This window comes from Bubalus bubalis, chromosome 4 (assembly GCF_019923935.1).
Source record: "Bubalus bubalis isolate 160015118507 breed Murrah chromosome 4, NDDB_SH_1, whole genome shotgun sequence".
In the NCBI taxonomy this organism is placed as follows: Eukaryota; Metazoa; Chordata; class Mammalia; order Artiodactyla; family Bovidae; genus Bubalus; species Bubalus bubalis.
The window spans coordinates 92,187,683-92,213,184 of NC_059160.1; the positions used below are offsets into that span (position 1 = coordinate 92,187,683).

At 41.5% G+C, this 25,502-nt stretch overlaps 1 protein-coding gene across 5 annotated transcripts in view; it reads left to right on the forward strand.

Moving 5' to 3' along the window:
* Window positions 1-25,502, forward strand: part of SCN8A (sodium voltage-gated channel alpha subunit 8) — a 200,565-nt gene that overhangs the window by 136,489 nt on the left and 38,574 nt on the right. For 2 of the 5 annotated variants that reach the window (XM_025284201.3, XM_044941758.2), the window contains exons 13-15: window positions 1,344-1,739; window positions 14,090-14,222; window positions 19,318-19,556. In XM_025284201.3, the coding sequence (XP_025139986.2) occupies window positions 1,344-1,739; window positions 14,090-14,222; window positions 19,318-19,556 (768 nt within the window). The other 3 variants (XM_044941759.2, XM_044941760.2, XM_044941761.2) reach the window with 2 other exon arrangements.

Below are 25,502 nucleotides of genomic sequence, written 5' to 3' on the forward strand. Positions count from 1 at the left end.
TTAGTAAATAATAATTAAAGCCTTTTTTATACCATCAGAAATCAGGAAATGGAATATTCTAACAAGTGGGTAACAAGTCCTTTGGCAGGTTGGGTGGTTTTTTAGTTCTTTGCTTTCAACAAAATTGAAAGAGGACTTGATTTAATTGTCAGCTGATAGATCATTAAAATAAATTTTGCTGATAGCTTACTATGTAATTTTGGCATATAACTTGGAAGGAGTTCAAAGAATTGAGTGACATTACTGTAACAGTGTTCTTCTGTTCCAAGATACCATTTATATGAATAAAGTTTCTCAGCACTTAAAATCTACTCTTAGAAAGGGGAGGAGGGCTTATGTTGAGCCATGTATGATTCTAATAATAAGTTATACTATCTACAAATATTTAAACACCAAAACACCAGTTGGGGGAAAGAATAGCTCATTCATCTCATTGAGATACATTTTAATAAAATTTTAAACTTAGTAATTACTTATAAAACAGAATATTTGTGATCAGTTGTATTAATGAGAATTGTAATAAAAGCACAGTCGAGAATTTTTTTAATTTCTTGGAGGCTCATGGTCACGGGAAATTGGTTTTAAGTACAGGTTACACTTTCTTGTTGCAGAAAAGTATTGAAGGGGGGGTCAATACAATGCATTAAAGCATAAAGATACACATTAGCACAATATTCTCTAGGGAACGTGGAATGGCAGTATGAGCTGAAAGAGAAAAATGAAAATTTTCTAAGTGATAAATATGAGTTTGACTTGAAAATGTCAATTCTGGGAACTTACAAATAGTTAAACTTCTGATGAAAAAAAAAAATTGCAAAAAAAATGGAGTAGAAGGGGACAGATTCCATTTTCAGCAGAACTGAAAACCCACTATTGGCATAGTTCTTAACCTGCGTTGAAAAAGTAGTAAGTGGCCACTTCTAAATCTCTCCTTTTGCTAAGTGTGGCATAGAAGCTAACCTGGTAGATTAAAAGCATACTCCACGTGAGGTCATAGTAATGAAAAATAGACACCGAGTGTCTATTTCCCAGTGGATTTGCTACACAAAGCATGAGAGAAAACATCGTTTCAGTGCGTAGGTGAACAGCGCAATGGTTAACAGGTCAAAGACAGGTGTATCTCAAGGTTATGGGGCAAGGAGAAGTGAGTGGTGATGGGTGTTGAACGGCAGTAGAAATTCAACATCGGAAAGTGCTTTCTGGAAACACCTGTGTTCTGATTAGCAGGAATGCAAGGATGGGGCCAGACTGGGGAAGCTAACAGCCTTTGTTCAGCTTCTATGGGGTCCCTTCCTGTCTCACGCCTGCCTCTCTTGTCTCTCTCTCTCCTCCTGCCCCTACAGTCACTGCTCAGCATTCCGGGCTCCCCATTCCTCTCCCGCCACAACAGCAAGAGCAGCATCTTCAGCTTCAGGGGGCCCGGGCGGTTCCGGGACCCGGGCTCGGAGAATGAGTTTGCAGACGACGAGCACAGCACGGTGGAGGAGAGCGAGGGCCGCCGGGACTCGCTCTTCATCCCCATCCGGGCGCGCGAGCGCCGCAGCAGCTACAGCGGCTACAGCGGCTACAGCCAGGGCAGCCGCTCTTCGCGCATCTTCCCCAGCCTGCGGCGCAGCGTCAAGCGCAACAGCACAGTGGACTGCAATGGCGTGGTGTCCCTCATCGGCGGCCCCGGCTCCCACATCAGCGGGCGTCTCCTGCCAGAGGTGAAAATAGATAAGGCAGCTACTGATGACAGTGTAAGGAAGTAAAACCGGTAGACCGCGGCTAGGCATGGCAGTCTCTCCCGCTCCCTCTCTTCTCTCCTTTGCTCCGCCCATCCCACTCGGTCCCCTTTGCTCTCCAGCTCCCGTCTGGACTCGCGTCTCTACCGCCTACCGCTTCTGTTTTCTCCCTCCTGATTTGTTTCTATTTCTTTCTTCAGCCCTCCTCCTTCACTCACCCTCTTTTCCCTTGTACTTTATTCCTTGCTCCATTCCCCATCCCCACCCCCATCTTCCTTTCTTGTTTCTGACTCTTGCCCTTCCCCCATCAGCCCTTTATTTTATCGATGTTTCTTTCTCTCCATCTTTGCACTTCTCTGTCTGCCTCTCTTCCCATCCCACCCCCACCTGCTTTGACTGAATGCCTCTGGCCAGCGGATCCTGCCCAGATGGAATGAGAAGGGCCTCTGCCATCACCAATGACCAAGTCTAAGCGGGTTTGAAACGACCATTGCTTCTTTCCCCCTACGTCCTGCCTCCTCATAGGGAAACAGCTTGGAATTTAAAGCTCTTTTATTTCTATTAAAAAAAAAAAAAAGTTCAAATATATCTTTGAACAGTTTTCTTAGTCTCCTCTACAAGAATGAGATGTGATTTTTCCAAAGAGGCATGTGCATGTGTGATGCTGAGGGTAGGAAGTGGGCACTGGGAGAGCCAGGCAAAGAGGTGAAGGAAACTGGTGGGGAGCTGGACATTTACTAAGGGGATTGAGGTAAATCAGAGGGGAAGGTAGGTGGTTGGGGCAAGAACACATGGTACATGGGGGAGGAAGGAACAGGGAATTGAAAGATGAATTTTAAATGTAATCAAATGTCAGGCTCTGGAGAAGTGACATATAATAGCTTCACTTCACAAAATCACTTTTCTAGGGGTTAGGATAATGGCACCCCTCTTTGGGAAAAACCATGTCTTAACATTTCTTTAGATTCTAAGCTGTTTATACCTTGTTTCTAGCTTTAAATTCTTATAACCTTAATGATCCTGATCCTTTCTACCTCTGATTCCTTAGCTTTCCTCAGTCCCTCCTTAGCTGGTCTGAGCTTAAGATAGCATGTCGGTCTGTTTTGTTCTAACACTTCAGTTTCCTCTAACACAGCATGAAGATAGCCAACCCTTTAATTAGCATGATGCATGTGTGGAGGAAAACTGGGCGATCAAGGATGGAATTATTCAGAATGACCTGTTATTTAGCACTTTGGGACAGTTGTTTGACTATCCTAGGACAGCTGTTGACTGTCCTAAATTCAAGACAGGATGTTTGATGTTGTCCTTTCTCTTCCTACTCTTTTATTTAAAAGCAAAATATTTTCCCCCTTACATTTAGATGGTTCTTTACAAGCTACAATTTACTTTTACGCCTTATTTGTTCTAAGTAAAAATTCCATAAGGCTGATAAAGTGGAGCTGTTTTTGAGATGGGGAAACAGGCTCAGTGAATGTGTATTCCTTGGGGTTACACAACTCATCATTGAAAAACCTTTCAGAAACCTGAGTCTTCGATTTCTCAGTTAATTTTAATGTCTTCTCTACCTAGTCACATGACCATTGCTCTTCTTGAGAACTGTTTGTTTCAGATCAGGTGTAATAAGAACAATAATAATAACAAATAGTAGTTCCAAAGTCCCCCGCTAAACCAGACAGTTGGCCAAAATATATGTTATGAATGACTATCTTTACTTTAAATATAACTTTTGATTTTCACTAATTCTATGTCTAGATATAAATTTTGGGCTCCACAAATTAGATAGAAAATTATTTTCTCTGAAAAAATAAGAGACGAAATCACTGGAGAATGACAGGTAGATCAGCGTGGACAGTACAGTTGGGACAGTTCAAATGTTGAGAACCACAGTAAAATCTGATATCCTACCAGTTTTAAAAAATATTTAAGTCAAATAATATATCTTGCTTTTTCTTTGAAGAGAAAGTATTAGAAAAGGTGTCCAGGAAGAAGGAGCTTGAACTTCAGCTTAAAGGCAGATAAGCAGGTTTGCAGGTTTTGTTTTTGTTTTTTTAGCAGCTTCTGTTATAGTGTGTGGGAGAAAAATGTGAGAGGCAGTTGAGCAGATGGCTGTGGCATGTACGGCTGTCTGCACTGCCTTACCCTGCGGCCGATGGAACGCTGCCTTTGGGATTTTGGGGGGTCCTGCACACTCAGCACCCTGTAAGCACTTAGGAGATTTCTTTGCAGTGGTCCTGAGTGATGAAGCTGACAAACTTAAGCATTCCCAAGGTCAGGAGATCAGATCCCAAAGTGGCAGGAAGATGAGGAAGGCAGGACTATATTATTCTCAAGGGATTCATAACTAGGAAAAACTTTTGTTGGAAGCCGTAAGGAAGCACCTCCTAGTAGTTAACGGTGTGGAAAAATACCTAAGTTACACGAATAAGCCAAAAAGACAGACCAAAACAAAAACAGAATGCATATCGTTTGTGTGGTATGTCGTCTATGTAAAGACAAACTGCATAGGGAAAAGGGTGACTGACTACAAGGTGACAGTATTGGGAGAGAAAATTACTAGTGATTTTTTTTTTTTCCTTTCTTACACTTTGTTCTTTCTAGTTTGCTATAGTGGGTCTAATCCTTATAGCTACCATATATTGAGTTCTAACTACACTATGCTCAGCAGTTTATACATATGTTCTCATTTAACGTCCTCATTCAGTAGGTGGTTTTATCCAGTTAACAGAGATTTGGTAACATGTGGAAATGGTACCAAGGTCTTTCTGATGCCAAGAGAACTTCCTGACTGCTTATTTTGGAAGTAGGAAAACAGTCATTTATCTTAGAAGGAATTAATATATTCATGATGTTACATGCAGCCCGGGCCAAATGAGCAATTATTATACCCCTTTGGGCTAGAAGATAGTGATTCTCACTGTCAAAACATTTTGGATGCGTCTGCAGCTACGGATTAACTTGTCTTCGCCTGAACCATCAGAATGCTTCCAGTTACGTACTCATGCTTTATGGACTGGTATAGGAACCGTGGATGGTCCACGGTTGGTCTCACACAGCATGAATGCTTGAGCTATGCCACATATGTGGTTTCTATTTAGGCTCAAATGAAGAAACACAATATTCTTAATGAAAAAAAGACACCCTGATATCACCTTATCATCATCTCATCAAAAATATTTCACATCTTCATTCATTATTCAGTAGTGGTTGAGTGGTGATGATTTCTTGATAGTTTGAGAATTTTTGCTTTTGCTTTTTGCTGAAACACAGGATAAGGGGACTTTTCCCATGTCTTCAGCTCTGAGCTGGAAAATCATTGCTCTTCCCTTGTAAAGAAGTGGGTGCTCCTAACTATCCAAAACACACATGACTCAGAAGCCGTGTTGCAGATGTAGAAGTATTATCTCATTTCATGCTCACAGCACCTGCTCTCTGAGTTAGATCCTACTACTGTGTGTATTTTACAAGGAGGCAACCAAGGCTTAGAGAAATAAAGTCACTTGTCCAAGGTTGCATAGTAAGCAGTATAGTTAGGATTGGAATCCAGATAATCTAACTGCATGGTGTTAGCCACTATTATGCTATGCTAACTATGAAGCCTGGGTTCTTCATGATCCTGAAAAATTAGCATCTCTAAGCCTTATCTGTAAAAAAAAAAAGTGAGATAAAAGGACCTTTGTTAGACAGCTATTTGAAGATTAAATGTAATAACATTTATAAAATGTGAAGCATATTACTTGGCCCATTCTTGGTATTCAGAAATTCAATTTCTATTCCTTTACATGTGCATTTTTGGTCTTTTTAACCGGAAAAGTAGACAGTGGGATTTCTGTTGAATTGCTTGACTTGGAGAGAGTCAGATTTCTTCTAAGATTCTAAAGATCTTTTGAGAAGGAGAAATTTTTGTACAGTTGTTTTGAAGTGGAATACATACCACAAAAATTTTAGCAAGGCTTGAACTGGAGATAAATGACTAGGTTCTAAGGCCCTTTCTGCTACTGTTAAGTCACTTCAGTCGTGTCCGACTCTGTGCGACCCCAGAGACGGCAGCCCACCAGGCTCCCCCGTCCCTGGGATTCTCCAGGCAAGAACACTGGAGTGGGTTGCCATTTCCTTCTCCAATGCATGAAAGTGAAAAGTGAAAGTGAAGTCGCTCAGTCATGTCCGACCCTCAGCAACCCCATGGACTGCAGCCTTCCAGGCTCCTCCGTCCATGGGATTTTCCAGGCAAGAGTACTGGAGTGGGGTGCCATTGCCTTCTCCGAGGCCCCTTCTAAAATGCTGTAAATTTTAGTCCCAAGAAAGGTGACTGGCTGATAAATTTCCAGTTACGTATTTCCATGTGAAATCAGTTTAGAAGCAATAACGAGTAGAGATTCCTTGGGTAGATCTGTGGAAATGTGGTCAAAACTGGACATCAGCAGATATAGTAGAATATCTCTTTGAGAAGGGCAGCTACAATTTAGGAGGTTGGAAGTCAGTGGCTAAAGGCTTAATAAACTTTGCATTTGAGTTAAGAGAAATGGAAAAAATTTGTACTGGGTTTAAAGTAGTTAAGGTTCTCAATTGCTTCCTCTATTACTCCTTAGGGGCTGAATTTTTAAAAGGCAGAGGCTCCTGACTTTTAAAAGTTGTTAGTTTTCCTCCTCTCTCCCCAACAAAATGAAACAAAAATACACACCTTCATCTGCCTCCCCGCTGCCCTAAAATGACCTAAAACAAATCAGGCAGGGGAGAAAATGAGTATGTGATCTTTCCTCTGGTCCCTGGGTCTCAGCATGCTTGGAGGAAGACACCTTCGCCACACGTCCCAGGTGATGAGAATTGGGCAGCTGAGCCAATAGCAGAGACATATCTCACTGAATCCTAAGCAGGTTCTAGATGGAAGGTGCCGATGAAGCTGCTGTACCTGGGGAAAAGTCTGCTCCAGGTTTTCTTCCCTTCAGTTGGCCGTAGTCTGACACAAGAAGCGACAGCCAGCATTACTGTTAGGAAAGTAAAATGGTACGACACTTAGACAGTTTGGCAGCTCCTCCAAAAGATAAACATAGAGTTACCACATGACCTAGGAATTCTACTCCTAGGTATATACCCAGGAAAATTTCGAACGTGTTCACACAAAAATTTATACATAAGTATTCTTGAAATCTTTACTCATAATAGCCAAAAAGTAGAAACAATTCAAGTACCTACTAGCTGATGAATGGAGAAACAAAATGTGATACAATGGAATCCCTATAATGGCATCTCATTCAGCCAGCATGAATTGATACATTCTACAGTGTGAATAAACCTTGAAAAATTATGCTAGATGAGAGGAGCTAGGCACATACCATATTATTGCATTTATGTGAAATGTCTGGAAAAGGCAGATCCATACAACAAAGCAGATTGTTGGTTCCTAGAGGCTGGGTAGAGGCAGGGGGTAGGACTGACTGCTGACAGGTGGTGGTGTTTGGTATGATGAAAATGTCCTGGTATTAAATAGTAGTAACAGCCTTGTGAGTCCACCCTTGTGTGCTGAGTCTCCTCAGTAGTGTTTGACTCTTTGCGACCCTGTGAACTGTAGCCCACCAGGCTCCCCTATCCATGAGGTTCTCCAGGCAATAATACTGGAGTGAGTTGCCATGCCCTCCTCCAGGGAATCTTCCCAACCCAGGGATTGAACCCATATCTCTTACGTCTACTGCATTGGCAGGCGGATTCTTTACCCTAGCACCACCTGGGAAGCCCATCTGCATTGTAAATATACTAAAAGCTACTGAGTCATATACTTTATAATGGTTCAAATGGTGAGTTTTATGTTATATACATTTTATCTCAATTTTTTGTAATTGGAAAAGACAAACAAAAAAACAGAAACATTGGCCCAGTATCTGGACTTTCAGCCCCAGCTTTCACACCCTCACCTGGGGAGGAGGGACTGCCGCAGGGACCCACCCATCTTGGTATATCCTATGTACCCTGATCTCAGTGGATTAAATTGTCTTACTAGTAGAGATGCATTTTTCTCTGGATACCATCTTAGCTCCCAACTGGTGCTTAGCACTCTTAAGTAGTGTTCCTCTTAGGCTTTTTTACATTATATCATTTTGGGCTGTTAACAGTGATGAATACGTTTGCTCTGTCTCTCCATTAATCAGTGTGATCTGCTGAGTACTAATGGACAATGAACAGACTATATATAAAAATAGAATTTTCACCTGCAGCCTGCCCAAGGTCTATTTACCTACAATAATTAATCTGTTTGTCTGCAATAAACAAGGGCTTCCCAGGTGGCACAGTGGGAAAGAATCTGCCTGCCAATGCAGGGGATGCAGGAGACACCGGTAAAATCCCTGGGTTGGGAAGATCCCCTGGAGAAGGAAATGGCAACCCACTCGAGTATTCTTGCCTGGAGAGTTCCATGGACAAAGGAATTGGAGGGCCGCAGTCCACGAAGTCTCAAAGAGGCATACACACACAATAATACGACACATACAATAAATAACCAAGAAACCAGCTTGCTATAAACCAAACTTTCAGAAAGCCAGATTGCTATCTCTAGCGACGGTACAGGGAGCTAAACAGTAACTTCTGTAACAATCAGCCCAAAGCAGCCAGGGCTTGATTACTAGATTAATAACTGACAACTTCCCTAATTTTTGTCCCTGTTTCCAATTTAGGACTGCCCAGAGAAAGCCAAATAGGCACCACTAGCCAATCATGTAGGCTGCCCTGATGCTGCTTAGCTTGCCTGCAGCCTCCCACCAGCAGCCTTGAATCAGGCACTCCTAAAGCCTTTTGGTTTTTTCCTACTCCTATTCAAGACTTTGCTACTCCTCTGCCTGCCTTTGAATTTCTGCCAAAACATGCATGATGTGACCTAACTCCCTCACTACATCAAACTCAGAATAAATAACCTTTGATTTTCTTATTTAGTTGATCTTTGTTTATTTCCGCAATACAGATAACATCTTATACAAATTTATGCAGTCTGCATTCCATCTTCCTTCTCAAAGGAATTCCACTGCATAATCAGTATTTCTGTAGCACACTGGGTAATTGGCACCCAAGAATTACCAAAGATGTAGGTAGAAGGGAGGTGGAGGAGGCACTCTCTGATCAGTTGAGAATTGTTCCAGAAACTCCTCTTTACTATAAGACTTCCCAAAAAGTACCCTCATACCTCATTCTAGGCAAGCTCTCTCTTCCCCCAAACCACCATTTCTGATTTGTATCATCATAGGTTAGTTTTCTTGCATTTTTGCAGGCCCATATGCAAATAAAATATGTAGCTTTTATTTGGCTTGTTTCACTCAACAGAATGTTTGGATGTACATGTTGTTTTGTGTATCAGTAGTTCATTCTTTGTTGTTGATGAGTGGTATTTTATTGTATAAATATACCCCAGTTTGTTTATCCGTGTTCCTGTTGTGGGACATTCACATTATTTCCAGCTGTGGTAGTATGGCTTGCTGAGAGCATTTTTGTACAGCTCTCTTTGTAGATAAGTGTCTTTGTCTATATTGAATAAATACCTCAGGACGAAATTCCTGGGTCATATCGTAAATATATGTTTATTTATATAAGAAACTACCAAACAAGTGTTCCAAAATAGTTACACCATTTTTTGTACTCCCACCAACAATGTGTTAGAGTTCCAGTTGCTCCGTATTCCTAGCCCATAATTAATGTTGATTTTAGAATTTTAGTGGATATAAAATGTTGTTATGATTTTTTAAATTATTTATTTCTTTTTAGCTGTGCTGGGTCTTTGTTGCTGCACGCAGACTTTCTCTAGTTGTGACGAGTGGTGCTTCTCTCGTTGCAGTGCGTGGCTCCAGGCGCCCACTCAGTAATTGTGTCACACGGGCTCAGTGGTTGCAGCTCATAGGCTTAGCTGTTCTGCAGCACGTGGGATCTTCCCGGACCAGGCATCGACCCCGTGTTCCCTGCATTAGTAGGCAGATTCTTAATCACTGGACCACCAGGGAGGTCCCTTTTAAAAATTTTGTTTATGTATTTATTATGATTTTAATTTACATTTCTTTGATGAGAATGATGTGGTTATCTCTTCGTATGCTTATTGGCTTCACGTTTATTTTTTCTTGTTAATTGTTTATTCACATCTTTTGCGCATTTTCAGTTGCACTGTTTATCTTTTGTGGGTTTTTTTAGTTTTTTGCATGTTGGGGATGCAAGTCCTTTATTAGGTAGGTAAATTTTTAATTTTAATGAAGTGCAGTGTATCAGTTTTCTCCCATGATGCTTTTTTTGCATCCTATCCAGGAAATCTTTGCTGATCCCCAAGAACATGAAGATGTTTTTCTTCTATAAGCTTTATGGTTCTGAGTTTTACATTTAGGTCTTCGGTTCAACTCAATTAATTTCAAATTACTATTGATACTATTGTAAAAGGTATAATTAAATTTTTTATTTTCAATTGTTTCCAAAATATAGAAATACAGTTGATTTTTGCATATTGACCTTATAGCTCATGACCTTGATAAATTAGTATATTGGTTCTGTTAGTCTTGGAGAGTTTTTTGTTTTAGGGTTTTTGTTTTTGGGGTTGTTTGTTAAATTCCATAGTTTTTCCTACATGTACAATATTTTGAATAGTAGCAACTGCAGTCTTTATGCTTTTAATTTATTTTTCTTGCTTTATTACACTAGCTAAGACTTTAGATACAAAACTGAATGGAATTGATAAAAGCATACATCCTTCCTTGTCTCCAGTATTAGAGGAAAAGGATTTTATGTTTCACTGAGAAGTGTAATGTTGGCTATAGATTTCATAAATATTCTTTGTCAGATTGAAACTGCTACATTGTTATTCATGGCTTGCTAAGAAATTTTATTTTTATGCAGAAGTGTTGAATTTTGTTGTGTTCTTTTTTCTGCATTAGTGAGATGATCATATGGTTTTTCTCCTTTATTCTGTTAATGTGATGAATAACACTGACTTTTTCCCTAGTATTAAATTACCTTTGCTTTCCTGGAATAAGCCCTGATGGTCATTATACAGTATCCTTTGTATATATTGTTGGATTCTATTTATTCATATTTGTTAAGAATTTCACATTTCTGTTTATGGGAGATTTTGGTCTCTAATTTTCTTTTCTTGTAATATTCTTGTCAGATTTAATATCAGGGTTATGATAGCTTTATAAAACAAGTTGATAAGCATTCTCTTAACCTTTGTTTTCTCAAAGAATTTGTGTAAAATTGGTATTATTTCTTCCATCTGTAACATTTGATGGAATTCACTTGTGGAGGCCTGTCTGGGTCTAGAGTTCTCTTAGTGATAAGATTTTTTATTATTATTTTGTAAATTAATATGGGCTATTTAGATTTTTATTTCTTCTTATGTCAGTTTTTATAAGTTGTGTTTGGATATGTTTGTCCATTTCATTTAAGATGAAACAGCATAAAATTGTTCATAATGTATCCTTTTTATTTTAATAATTCCTATAGGATTTGTAATAATATCTGCTTTTTTCATTCCTAAAAATTATAATTTGCATTTTCTCTATTTTTTTCTTGATCAGTCTTGCCAGGGGAATTATCAGTTTTATTAATCTTTTTAAAGAACCAATATTTGACCTTTTTTTAAATTGTATGTTGTTTGTCCATTTACTAATTCATTGATGTCCATTCTTACTGTTATTTCCTTTCATCTACTAACCTAAATGAAAGGTAAATAAGATGAAACCCTACTTACCTAGGGTTTAATTTGATCCTCTTTTACTAGTTTCTTAAGGTGGAAGCTTAGAGCATTGATTTTATATCTTTTTTATTTTTTAATATAAATATTTAAAGCTGAAAATTTTTCTCTTAACAGTTTCATTAGCTTTATCCCATAAATCTTGATGTATTATATTTTCATTATCATCAGTTAAAATATTTTTTTAGTTTCCCTGTGATCATCTTTTTGATTCATGGATCTTTAGAAGACTATTTAATTTGCAAATACGTGGGAATTTTCTGGATATCTTTTTGTTACCAAGATTTTTGGTGGAGCCATTTGTTTGGATCTATGCTAAATACTCTTGCCTTTGTAAAAAAATACTTAATGAATTTCTCTTTTGACCCTCTAAAGTTTCCTAAATATGGGCTTTGAGACATTCATTTCTTGGCATCTTCTTTCATTTGTTTCTTTTTTGAACTTAAGTGATGTCCAGTGTGTATTATAGTTCTACAACACATTATGGATTATGGGACAAATTTTAATATTTCAAAGTTGTCTTCACATAGTCCTGCTGTAGTTTACTTTTGTTTTGCATAAAAAGATATAAATAATACGTGTCCCATCTTAATATTAAGTTTGGAGGTTAATTTTTCTTTAATTTTTGTGGATATTTTTAACCCAAGCTAAAAATTGTTTTCTCTTGAATAGGTATCAACAAATGATAACCTGATAATTTGACCAGGTCTTTTTAGATAGCATTTTCACTAAGTTTGTTCTTTAGAGTTGATGTTATTAAAGTCTGAAGAATTTATGTATTCTTATATCCAGTGTGCCCAGAAAACAGTAAGCTGCATTAGTACCAAAGCCATATTAAATGCAGTTTCATCATCGTTGATGAACCAGCCAGTCCACTAGGTATTACAGTACTTTGGAGGTCAGCATTATGAAATCTGTCTACTATAGAATCGCACAAGGGCAGTTCAGTAAAAATCTAGAGTCAATAGGTGTTAGAAATAAGAATGTCCATTGTATTGGGACTTTCTGTGTTCATTTTTAGATGATTATCACTCTTAAAATGTAGTAGTTTAATCTCATTTAAAGTGTCATGAATATCAGGCTGGGAATTGTAGCAAAAAGTGATTTCTCAAAGAAATATACATTATCATGAACTGAGGTAATAGTTAACAAGCCATTCTTACAAATGCAGATGTTTGTATAGTATTGCATATAGGAATTCCCAAGGAAACCGGTTCATTTTCTTTTCCATTTCTTCTGTAGCTCAGCCAAACAAACAAAATAGAACAAATGAAACCCTAAGGTGAACCAAATCTCTGAATCTGAAACTGTCTGATAAAATACTACAATGGGATAAAGATATAGTCTGCCAGGAGCTTTCTTCAGTATGGTTCTTAAAATCTAAATATATATAAGAATAAAAAGACTTTCTGATGTAGCTCTCCAAAGACACTTGTTTTCTTTTCAGAACACTCTGGCACTGATTAGACAAATAATTCTCTAGCTTCGTACAAACATATGTCTTCCCTGTGAGGGACGGTGACTGTCTCTGCCCTCTTCCCTTCACATGGAAGGAGCCCCCAAGTTTATATGGATGACGTGTTACAGTGGACGACATGGTTGCTAGAAAGTTGGGTTTTAAGCCACCCTATTGGAGAAGGAAATGGCAACCCACTCCAGTGTTCTTGCCTGGAGAATCCCAGGGACGGGGGAGTCTGGTGGCTGCCGTCTATGGGGTCACACAGAGTCGGACACGACTGAAGTGACTTAGCAGTAGCAGTAGCAGTAAGCCACCCTATTAAGCCTAATGTGGTGTAGAATATTCAGGTTGGTGCAAAGAACACAAGCGAGAGACATTAAGAAACCCTTTCCTGTAATCTGCCATACCAGCATTGCCCAGGGTGGAGTGTGTGGAAAATACTTTAACAATCTGATGGTATTTTCTGCCCTTTTTATTGGTTGGGAATTTGAACATTGCAGGTTAGCTCATAAAATAAAAATGTAAAAAGGCAAGATACACCTATATGAGGCAATGTCTTTCATTAAGATAGCAAAACCTATCATACTTGTTTATAGTGGCTTGGAGGATATCTGGGGTAGACCTTCCACTTGCTAATGTTCAGTGAGGCCCAGGTTTGACATTTGAAAGTGACAGTCTGGTAGAGTGACGGTGTTCCTATACACGGAGGAGACAGCATCTGTAATATTCAGTGTTCTCAGGGACTTGACCCTTCATGAAATTTCAAGTACAGGTGAATTTGACTTTTTTCATCATATGGTCCAATTCTATCCAAATGCGGTGGAGAAGAGACGAGGACAGGAAAACCTCAGGGTCTACTTCTGATGGCATTGCCCCAGGGAATCTGGTCTTTCTACTTCGTGCTTAGATTGAGCAGGTGAAGTATGTGGGTCCCAGCCAGTCTCTTGGATTAAAATCATCGTAGATTTTATACACACCTAAACAACTTGGCCTTGTCCTCTCTGGAACGAAGGATGACCCATGGCCAATTTGTGTCATTCTACCTCTTGAAGTAAATAGGACTATAGGATTAGAATAAAAAGCTCTAATGAAGAGCATATGTTCTTGTTCCTCTGGACTATGTCCAGTAAGGTATATCCTTAACATTTACAAGACTTCACTCACCCAACTTCCTGTTTGTTTTCTTTTTTTTTTAAGGCTACAACTGAGGTGGAAATTAAGAAGAAAGGCCCTGGATCTCTCTTAGTTTCTATGGACCAACTGGCTTCCTATGGACGAAAGGACAGGATCAACAGTATATTGAGCGTTGTTACAAATACACTGGTGGAAGGTATGTGCCCTGTGATGTTGGTCCAAGCTGCTGGGATATAAATATGTGGTGTGTGTAATATGAATATAGTCCTTTGGTCTGAGTTTTGGTTGGAAAAACTGTCTCTGAGCTTTAGGAATAGAGTCTGTTGGTTATAGAAACCAGCGTCCCAAATCTGCATGCGGAGAATCCAGTAAGGACTTCAAAGCTGCTGCCAGCACTGTGCACAGATAGGTAAGAAGGACAAAGGAACAACATAAGAGTGAGCCAGAGGATGTTGGGAGGGCTCTGTAATCGTCACCGGTGAGGAGCAGATGAGCTGGTGCGAGACAGAGAGGAGCGCAGACTGAAGAACTGTCATGACATGAAATGACGGAAGCCCCTCATGCCCCTGACCACCAGACACCCCTTCCCCGTTTCCTTTTTAGCTACTTACAAAGCTTTTGGTTTTCCCTTAAGGACAAATGCACTGTGCATTTTGATTATACCTAATTCTGCCTCTCTTTAAACACCCCCACATATCCATAAATACATGTGAACAGGTAAGCCGAAACGCCCCTTACGTTGGCACTCAGTGCCCCAGGGAAGAGCGGCCACTGTTGAACCATAGCGTGTCTGCAGCAGCGTGGCTGTCAGAGCCTGGACTCCATGGCAGGGGCTCCTGCACACCGCAGCCTGACTTGCTGAGAGGCAGCTGAGCATTTCCCATTACCCCGAAGTCCCCTAGCACAGGTCCACTTTCGGTCCGATCATGGTCTGTATGCCAGGCTCTTCTGGATTTCTTTGATGGTAGATTCAGTGACTAGATTTTTTTTCTCACAGGATTCTGGTTGACTCCAAATGCTGCTGCTTCATTTGATTCATGTTATTTTAGCGGATTTGTCACATGATAGACCCACACTGTTCCTGACTGCAGTTCTTCAGAGTCCACACTCCCAGGCTACCCCATAATACTTCGAGTCCCTGAGATAAGGAGACTCAAATTATTCTGGTGTTCCTGGAACATTTTTTTAATTTTTTTTTTGAGTCATTTAAGCGAAATACCACTTCTGGTCTGTGCGTGTTTGGGGGAGGGTATGTGTGTGGGTGTGGGTGTGTTGGGCAGGCATCTGTGGTGCAAGGAGAATCCCTAGAAACGAACCTCAAGCTCCCCTGGACTGGTCACATCTGCACACGTAGGCAAGGAGTTAGACTAAAGCTAGACTGGTCTTGAGAGTGTATCAAGTAAAAGGAACACTGAACTAACTGCTTTCAGCTCCTGATTTCTTTAATTCTCATTGAGGTCATCGTCTGATAGAACATCTTTAAACTTTATACTTTGAGATAACAGGTAAATAATTGCAAATCATAAGAATTCCAAGATAAGATATATTATTAAATGGCTTAAGAACCTTGGCTAATTTTATTCTTCATTTGGAGAGCAAGACAAGGTTTCTCTGACTATCTATGGCAGTTGAGAAAGAAAAGCTAACCTCCACCAGGCATATTTTATTCCTGGTAAAAACATCAGAGCAGGAGAACTATCCATGCAGTTACAACAGTGATTTATTGATTACCTCAGGGGCCTGGCACAGGGCGTGGCAAAAGCTGATGCTCAAAAGATGCGTACTGAGCTGAATTTTGTTGTGCTTGAGGCTGGGGAGGAGCACTGGGGCTGCAGGAGTCCTTTTGGGGACCTTAGCACCTGTGCCGCCTTTCCCTCCGATCCCCTCTCCTAATATTTGATTTTCTTTGCTAAAGCTGATGAGACAGAGCTGCTGTAAGCAAAGAACAGTGGTTGGCTGGAGCTGAATGATATGAGAAAGAATTAATGGACATTAAGAAAGATCTATTCCTATTTAACCACTGCTCCCTCTGTATTTAATGATTGCTGCAACAAGGAAAGCCAGCATTGAATGAATAATCGTTTCTTCTCTTCAGACCTTCAGTTAGGAAACTGACATCATTTTAGTCCAAAGAAGCAGACCTCTTATCTAATGGTTTAGAAACCACAGTGGAGAATTCCAGAATACTGTAAATAATGGGATAATCCTGCCTGCTCTGACTGCCCCCCCATCCTATTGCAAACGTGCTCACCAGAATCCAGTAAACTCAGTGGAATTCACTGTCAGCAGAGCCGTAACTTTGGGGGATATTTCAGACGACAAGGCATGGGATATCAGCGGAGAATGATGCAGTCTTACTTCTCAAACGGTAGAGCTGCGGGAGAGAGTTGAAGTAAGAGTGAGGAAGTGACGGTGCTTAGCATTATTGATTCTCAGGTTAAGCAGCCTCAAAAGTGTCAGTGCACTTGCTTACCGGGTATCTTCGTTTCCAACCGTGGCTGTCAGCTCTGTGAGGGTGGCGACTCTTGTTCACCAGATGTATTCCCAGTGCCTGGCCCATTGGTGAAGTGAGCTGGGAGAGGCCCTTGCCTCCAGAAACCTCCTGGTCTGCTGAGGCTGCCATCTTGGAGGAATCCTGAGGCCTGTCTCTGCAAACAGTCCCCAGTGCCCTCAAGGTTGGGAAGATTACAGTCACCTCTCTGAAAATGTTCAGGAACAAATTAAAGAAGCTCCACAAACTATTGGACATCTCTCCCCATAGGTTAACACATTTCTCCAGACCACAGTCTTCCACCGTTCCAGGCATGTGGGGCCAATAACAGTTTGCAGAGTTGCAAGGCACTTCCTAAACCTCCTTATTCCCCTAGTCGATCTTTTCTAGCTCCTAGAGCTCCACAGCTTTACTTAGTCTCTGTGAAACAGAAAAGATTATCCCAGCGATCTTCTCCTCTCTGTAAATGGGAGGAGGAGATGCCTGGTATCCCTTTCTGGTGCCCTATAGGGTAGGGAAACCCACCCCGCCCTTTGCTGTCTGGGGAGGACTTGGAGCCTAGTTCATTGTAAAACATTACAATTGTATCAACTGTTAGAAACGTGAACAGTCACCGCTTCAACCTCCACCTGCGGTAAACAGCAGACATTTGGAGAAAGGAGGAGATTAAAAAAGGAACGGAACCAAATTTCCAAATATGTACTATAAGAATTTATGGAAATAAGAGAACCTTTTCAATTTTCTTTTTTGGGATAAAACTAAATTTACCTTGGGAAGGGAGGGAGTTCTGTGAGGAAGAAGCCAAAGCAAATTTTCTTCACAGACTTCCTTTCCCACGCAGACTCCCACGTGGCGCTTACTGTGGCCCTTAAATCTGAAAAACCAAGGCAACCTATTTTCTTAGCAACCAGGGAGCCAATCAGAAGCCCAACCAAAGCACCCCATCTAAAATAAAGCCATCACCATGGGCACCTTCCAGCTGGTTGGAAATGGGGGAAGTAGACTGATACAAAGCAGCCATCTTGTTCTTGGTGAAATGTTGGGAAATTTTTTTCTGTTCCCCAAATGATTTGATTTCATTAGTGGATTTGAGTAGGTCTAGGGCAGTAGGAGACACAGTTGTATCCAACCCCACAAAACCAAAACCTGGCCTCTAAGGACTGTCATGCTGCCGAGTTTTCAGAGTTATACTTCTTAAAGGTTCTTGAACTTTAGTAATGCTGTCTATTATATTTTGTGTTTAATTTGAAAGGATCTCACACCTAGATTCGGAGAAGGCAATGGCACCCCACTCCAGTACTCTTGCCTGGAAAATCCCATGGATGGAGGAGCCTGGTAGGCTGCAGTCCATGGGGTCACTAGGAGTCGGACACGACTGAGTGACTTAACTTTCACTTTTCCCTTTCATGCATTGGAGAAGGAAATGGCAACCCACTCCAGTGTTCTTGCCTGGAGAATCCCAGGGACGGGGGAGCCTGGTGAGCTGCCGTCTATGGGGTCGCAGAGTCGGACACCACTGAAGTGACTTAGCAGCAGCAGCAGCAGCAAACCTAGATTGTTGTAGCAGAATGGCTCTCTGTGTTTGATCATCCTTTCCCATCTTCGCATTGTAAAACTGCCTTCGAGCTCATTGCATCCAGTGATTCTCAGTCTGGTTTTATCAGAGTCGTAGGGCCCTGAGGCAGCACCTCAGGGAAGGAAGACTTGGATTACACTGGACTCCAAGCTCCTCTTCCTGCCTCAGCTAGAGCAGCTCCTGGTTTGTCTGTTTTATGTATTGGAGGTCAAATAAGAACTTGTTTGAAAACAACAGGTTCTGCTTTTAAAAGAGTAACAGACTAAAGAGACAGAGAAGAGAAGACCAGAGAATAAGAAAAAGGAAAAAAGAAAGAGGTCAAGGGAAGGGAAGAGGAAGAAGATAGAGAAGGGAAGGGCGAGAGTGGGAATGGGTAAAAGAGCAAAAGAAGGAGAGAGGGAGGAGAGATGACAAAGAGGAGGGAAGGAGCAGAGAGGAACGGACATGGTTTCTGCTCCTGACAGCACTGCGAACTCCCGCAGCCTCAAAAGCAGAAGAGAGTCCACATGGTGGCTTGATTAATGCAGGTTCTGCTGTAAAGAAAATGTGTAACAGTAGCAAATACTTCCATAGCACCACTTGCTATACACTAGGGTGTTCTGAGGCTCTTTAAATGTATTTTAGCTCATCTAATTCCCACAGAAAATTGAAGTAATTTACTCAAGGCCCACAGTTAGCAATTGTCTGAGCTGATTGCACCCACGTATGTCTGGCTTCAGAGTGTTCTGCTTCTCTGATAATAGTTAATGATACAATGTGTATCCACCGTTTATTGAGGAGTTACCTTATGCCAGGCCGTGTCCTGTCTGTTGTCAACCGCTTAGTGCGTAAGTGATGGAGGAGAATTAAGGACGCCTTTAGTCCTGTAGCTTAGAAGTCAGTGCCCTTTCAGATGATGCAACAGGGGCATAGAGAGGTCAGCACTACCTTGCCTGAGATCGTACAGTTGTGCATGTTAAAGCCAGCTGAACCAGGGCTGCCATGCTCCCCAAACGGGTGTGTTGAGTTTTGCTTATAACTAGATCATTGTACAGGGACGTGACCTGGGGCTGATCAGCCTCCTTTTTGGCTTCAAGAGAAGGAAAACTGAGGGAAGCTCTCAGGAGAGTTAGCACTCCCCAGCCACCTTCCTTCTTGTGTCGATAACAGTGAGACCAGCCAAGCCTAACCCTTTCATTTCCTTCCCAAGACTGAGGGGCTCCCTTTGTTCTTGACTTACTACAGAGCTGGAAGAGTCTCAGAGGAAGTGCCCGCCATGCTGGTATAAATTTGCCAACACTTTCCTCATCTGGGAATGTCACCCCTACTGGATAAAGCTGAAGGAGATTGTGAACTTGATTGTTATGGACCCTTTCGTGGATCTGGCCATCACCATCTGCATCGTCCTTAACACCCTGTTTATGGCAATGGAGCACCATCCTATGACGCCACAGTTTGAACACGTCTTGGCTGTAGGAAATCTGGTAAGATGGAGCACAGCCTCCGGATTTCACCATCTGAACAGGTTTTGCCTGTGGGTAATATTTTTTTTCTGATACTGAGAACTGGAGTTTAGTCAAAAAGAAAGTAATAGTTAATTGGAAGACAAATGCTCCCACATATGCTGCAGCCCCAGCCGCTTCTGCTAGCTGTTGTGATCCCTTGGCTGTTTTCTCTTTCTGCAGAACTTTGAAGACGTCATTTAGGAGCTCTTGGCAGGCATCCAACCCCGGTGACAGAATGGGAGGCATGGTGCAGTGGGTTGGTTTCAGCAACCTCAGCCAAGGACTTGCGGATGTCTTTCTCTTTCTGCTTCTCACTTTAATTCTGTATGACTCCAGCAAATCACTACCCCTTTCACCTTCAGTAACAACCACCGCAGAATAGCGGAGGTCTTTTAGTATGTTACATATAATGATAAATTTTCCCACACTGTCATATCTTCATTATTCAGATGGGGACTATCTACAGGAAATTTTAAATTCTACGCTGGTCTCCCCACCCAGTCCAACTTCTGAGCTATCAGCCAGTTTCTAACCATTAGTTGTTCTGAGCCAAATTTATTTTAATGTTGGCTCAAGTCATAAATTTAATTTATATTATTCAGATGATAAGTATGCAGTTTTTAAAAAAAAATAGATTATACAGAGTATTCAGAAGTCAAGTAGTTGTGATTTGGGGATTATCTTCTTTAGTATAAAAATCAGGAGTTGATTAAATTTTGATAGTAAAAAATTAATTGGAAAGAATCCTCTAGGTCATCTGGCCTCACTACTCCTTAGAAATTGCACCATAGGCATACCATTCTAGTTGTTACCATGTAATTTGTGCATGATCACTGCTTGGTAATTGTTTCTCTCTCTCCCTCTCTCTCTTTCTCTCATACACACACAGAGTTTCTACCTTAAGTCTTAATACTCTATCAGTGCATTATAATAGTAATATCATTTTGACTTCTAATTCTAGAATACATACATGGCAAAAGGGATCCCTTACCTGGTTAGTTGCCACAGCTGATTGTACTCCCTAGTACATATCCAAGATGCTGCTGTAATCGTTCCGATGTCCGTGACTGAGTCAGTGATGCACTTCCAGCCACCACTGTGATGGGCAGTTCAGTGAAATACCTGTAGTCTTGAAGCAGAACACCCCCATAGACTACCCAGGACATCTGTTAACCTGCTCTGAAAGGTGCCCGAGGGTCAGCTCGCTGTGTGATTGACTGACTTCTGGGGCTTGGCCATGAAGCAGCATTTTGGAGCCAATCAACAGCATCATATAGATATACTTTTTATGTTATTGCCCAATGGTTATGTAATGAGAGATATTACTTGATCAACTTTGTTATTGATAGTGGTGGGGTGTTTTCTATAGTTTTTTTTTTTTTTCCCTAAAGTCTTTGCTTTTACTTGCTTTTGGCAGAATCGGTCCTTGATTTTCAAGGGATTTTGAGAGGCCTTTTTACTTACTACGAACAGAATTGCCTCAGACTGGGCCAGGAAACAACATCATTTTTTCCTTCTTGAAAACCTAGGAAAAAAAAAAAAAAGAAAACCTAGAGATTTAGGGTCACACCAAAATTAGAGTTGTGAGCATTCAGACAACTTTGCTCAGAATCATCAATGAAGGAAAGGGAGAAAGGAGAAGGTCAACAGCTAATGTTCAGGGAGCCAAGCCAACCAGTCCAAGCTCTAAATGGGAGAGCACTCCAGGGGCAGAGTCTTCAAGGGAGAAGTAATGTACGAGGAGCAGTGGAGGCAGAGAGCAGTGAATGGTCCAGGATACTTTGGACTCAGGGGGAGGGAGAGATATCAGGAAGGGTATCTAGACTGGGGGCAGTGGGTAACCAAGGGGGAAATGGGGATGACTGGGGGTGGAGTTTAAAATCAGGAGCTCTGGTTTGGACATATTTAGTCAGTTCAGTCACTCAGTCGTGTCTAACTCTTTGCAACCCTATGAACTGCAGCACACCAGGCCTCCCTGTCCATCACCAACTCCCGGAGTCTACCCAAACTCATGTCCATTGAGTCGGTGATGCCATCCAACCATCTCATCCTCTGTCGTACCCTTCTTCTCCTGCCTTCAATCTTTCCCAACATCAGGTGGCCAGAGTACTGGAGTTTCAGCTTCAACATCAGTCCTTCCAGTGAACACCCAGGACTGCTCTCCTTTAGGATGGACTGGTTGGATCTCGAGTCTTCTCCAATACCACAGTTCAAAGGCATCAATTCTTTGGTGCTCAGCTTTCTTTATAGTCCATCTCTCACATCCATACATGACTACTGGAAAAACCATAGCCTTGACTAGACACACCTTTGTTGACAAAGTAATATCTCTGCTTTTTAATATGCTGTCTAGGTTGGTCATAACTTTCCTTCCAAGGAGTAAGCGTCTTTTAATTTCATGGCTGCAGTCACCATCTCTAGTGATTTTGGACCCCCAAAAAATAAGGTCAGCCACTGTTTCCACTGTTTCCCCATCTATCTGCCATAAAGTGATGGGACCGTCCGGATGCCATGATCTTAGTTTTCTGACTGTTAAGCTTTAAGCCAACTTTTTCACTCTCCTCTTTCACTTTCATCAAGAGGCTCTTTAGTTCTTCTTCACTTTCTGCCATAAGGGTGGTGTCATCTGCATATCTGAGGTGATTGATATTTCTCCCGAAAGTCTTGATTCCAGCTTGTACTTCTTCCAGCCCAGCGTTTCTCATGATGTACTCTGCATATAAGTTAAATAAGCAGGGTGACAATATACAGCCTTGACATACTCCTTTTCCTATTTGGAACCTGTCTGTTGTTCCATGTCCAGTTCTAACTGTTGCTTCCTGACCTGCATATAGGTTTCTCAAGAGGCAGGTCAGGTGGTCTGGTATTCCCATCTCTTTCAGAATTTTCCACAGTTTATTGTGATCCACACAGTCAAAGGCTTTGGCATAGTCAATAAAGCAGAAGTAGATGTTTTTCTGGAACTCTTTTGCCTTTTCTATGATCCAGCAGATGTTGGCAATTTGATCTTTGGTTCCTCTGCCTTTTCTAAAACCAGCTTGAACATCTGGAAGTTCACGGTTCATGTACTGCTGAAGCCTGGCTTGGAGAATTTTGAGCATTACTTTACTAGTGTGGACATATTAGCTGTGAATAAGCCATTGATTTCTGTCCAGAAATGTTTTGCATCTATAAACTGAGAGTAATACCATGTCATCAGTATTTGACAGGGTAAAACGAGAACCCGTACAGAAGTTTTGGAAATAGTGGAAAGTACTCTCCATACCTAGGAACTGTGTACATGTAGTTCAGTAGGAGAATTTTCAAAGACGTGGAGACGTGGATACAGCCTTTGCCTGAACCTGAGAGTAAGAGAACAACAACGAGAAAAGATGGATGAGCTAGCTCGTGAGGCAGACTAGGGCCTTCTCTGGTAGACAGAGAGGCTTTTTCCACAGCTGGGACAGTGAATTGGGCTGTGTTTGTACACAGATGTACCCTGTTGTGTGTGTCCTTGGATGTTTTTGAGGGAAGATAAGAACAGCATTCTATAAATTAGCAATCCCTGTCTCTTCCAGCCTCTCCCTAAGAAAAACTTTTCGTAGTAGGAGGAAGCATAAAGATAGTTCCGTCCAGCCCCCGTGTTTATAGAGGGAATTGAAGCCAGGGAGGCTACGTGACTTTCGTATTGTTTAGTAGGTAAATGTAATCATTCTTTTCCTGCCTTTTTGTTGTTGTTGTTTTGGTAACCATTTGAACACAATAGTGAGTTTATAGGTAGTTTTTTAAACAGTCTCAGTCTTCCAGAAAAGTTTCAAGTGCGGTGTAAAAAACTATCTTTTGAGAATAAGTTGCTGATGAAGCCTGTCACCCCTGAATACTGTAATGTGTGGTTTTTAAAAATTATTTATTTATTTTTATTTATTTATCTATTGTGTCTTTGGCTGGGCCAGATCTTAGTTGCAGCGCCTAAGATCATCAGTCTGTGTTGCAGCATGCAGGATCTTTTTTTTTGTTTCTTCAGTTGAGGGGTCTAGTTCCCTGACCAGGGGTCAGACCTGGGCCCCCTGCACTGGGAGCACAGAGTCTCAGCCACTGGACTACTGGGGAAGTCCCTGTAGTGTACTTTTATAAACAAGTACATTCTCCTACAGAACCATGATATAACTGCCAACATCAGGAAATCACTATGTACATTACCATCAAATTCTCAGGCCCATTCAAATTTTGCTTGTAAGCCCAATAATGTCTTTATACCCAAACAAATGACATTCCAGAGTTACTCTTGAGTTTAGCTATCATATCTCTTTAACCTTCTTCATCCTGAGAGAGCTCCTCAGTCTTTCTTTAACTTCTATGATCTTGATACCTGTGAAGATGACTGTCCAATTATTTTGTAGAATTCCCTCGATCTGGCTTTGTCTGATGCCTCCTCCTGATTAGACTCAGGCCATGCATTTGGCAAGACTGTTGCCCAGGTGAGGCTGTTGTTTTCTCATTGCGTCTACCAGGTGGCACGTGATTTCCACGTGTCCCATTTCTGCCCTTGGTCCCTTGGTCACTTGATTGAGGAGGTTCTGCCGTGTACAGTTACTCTTATTCTGTTTATAATTAATAAGTGTTCATGAGAAATACACTTTGAAACTATCTAAATTTCCTGCTTTTCATTAAACTTTTGATTTGTTCCTTTATTATATCTGTGTGGACTCCCGGTTTTCCGTTTTATTCAATGGGTTTTAACCCATTATTATCCTGTGCGTAGATGTGTAAACCATTCCTGATCTGGCAGTGGGAGTCCCTGCAAGGTAGCGTTCATGTCCTTTCAACATGTCCTCTCAACATGTCCTCATTGCCTCCTTGTTTTCTCAGAAATATTTCAGGCTAACTTTTATATTTTTTTTCCTGTCTCAGGCCTGAAATCTGCCATTTTTCAAGCAACTCTTGATTGTTTTATTGGAGATTGACATTTACAAGTCAGCATCTGTTGGAGCAATACACACAGCTGGGCCCTCTCTGTACAGGGCTCACCACTTATTCTAACCTAGCATTACAGGACTCATTCTGTTTTTCTTCTTTCTATGTTTATAACTCCTTCTCCAACAAAAAGAAACCTGGTTGCCACTATCCTTAGTATATTATTTCATTAAAAAAAAGAAAAAGCCACTGTTACCTCTTGCAACATGGGGGTCCCCTCCCCCTGGTCAGACCCTGAGTCCCCGTGTCCTCTGCTTGGACCCCTCCTCACGCTTCTCAGGCCCCATTCTCCCTGGCCAGGTGGCCCCCACACAGCCTTATTTTTCCTGCCACTTGAACTCAGACACCTCAGAGTGGGCCTTCCCCTGCAAGGACTCCTCCTCACCCCATCCCAGGCTTCCCCACCCAGAAGCTGTCTACATCCTGCTTGGGCTTGGACACCCCATGCTGGGGCACCATTCCTGGCCCTGTTCAGGCACTGACTGTCCAGTCTCTGCTGCCCTTAGTGTCAGCCCAACGAAGGTTTCTCTACATAGAAACATTAACCCACTTAACTCACACTAAGTGGAAACTGAATCTGCTGTCCCGTTGGCTCTTGGTGAATGCACAGAAAGTGCTCAGTAATAGCGCAGGGTGATGAACCTCAGAACAGCTATCCTGTGGGAATTCTGGTTCCTGAGAGAAGACGCAGTTCTGTGGTGCGGCCTTTTAACGGGAGGCTGGGCCTCCAGAGGCCTGGTAGAAACACCTGTGATAGGGACTTCCCTGGTGGTTCTGCAGCCAAGACTTCACACTCCCAACGCAAGGAGTCCTGGTACAATCCTTTAGTCAGGCAGTGAACTAGATTCTGCATGCCGCAACTAAAAAAAAGAAAAAAAGATACCCTGCATGCTGCAGCTAAGACCTGGCACAGCCAAATAAATAAATAAATAAACATTAAAAAAGAAAAAAAAAGAAATGCCTGTGACAGAG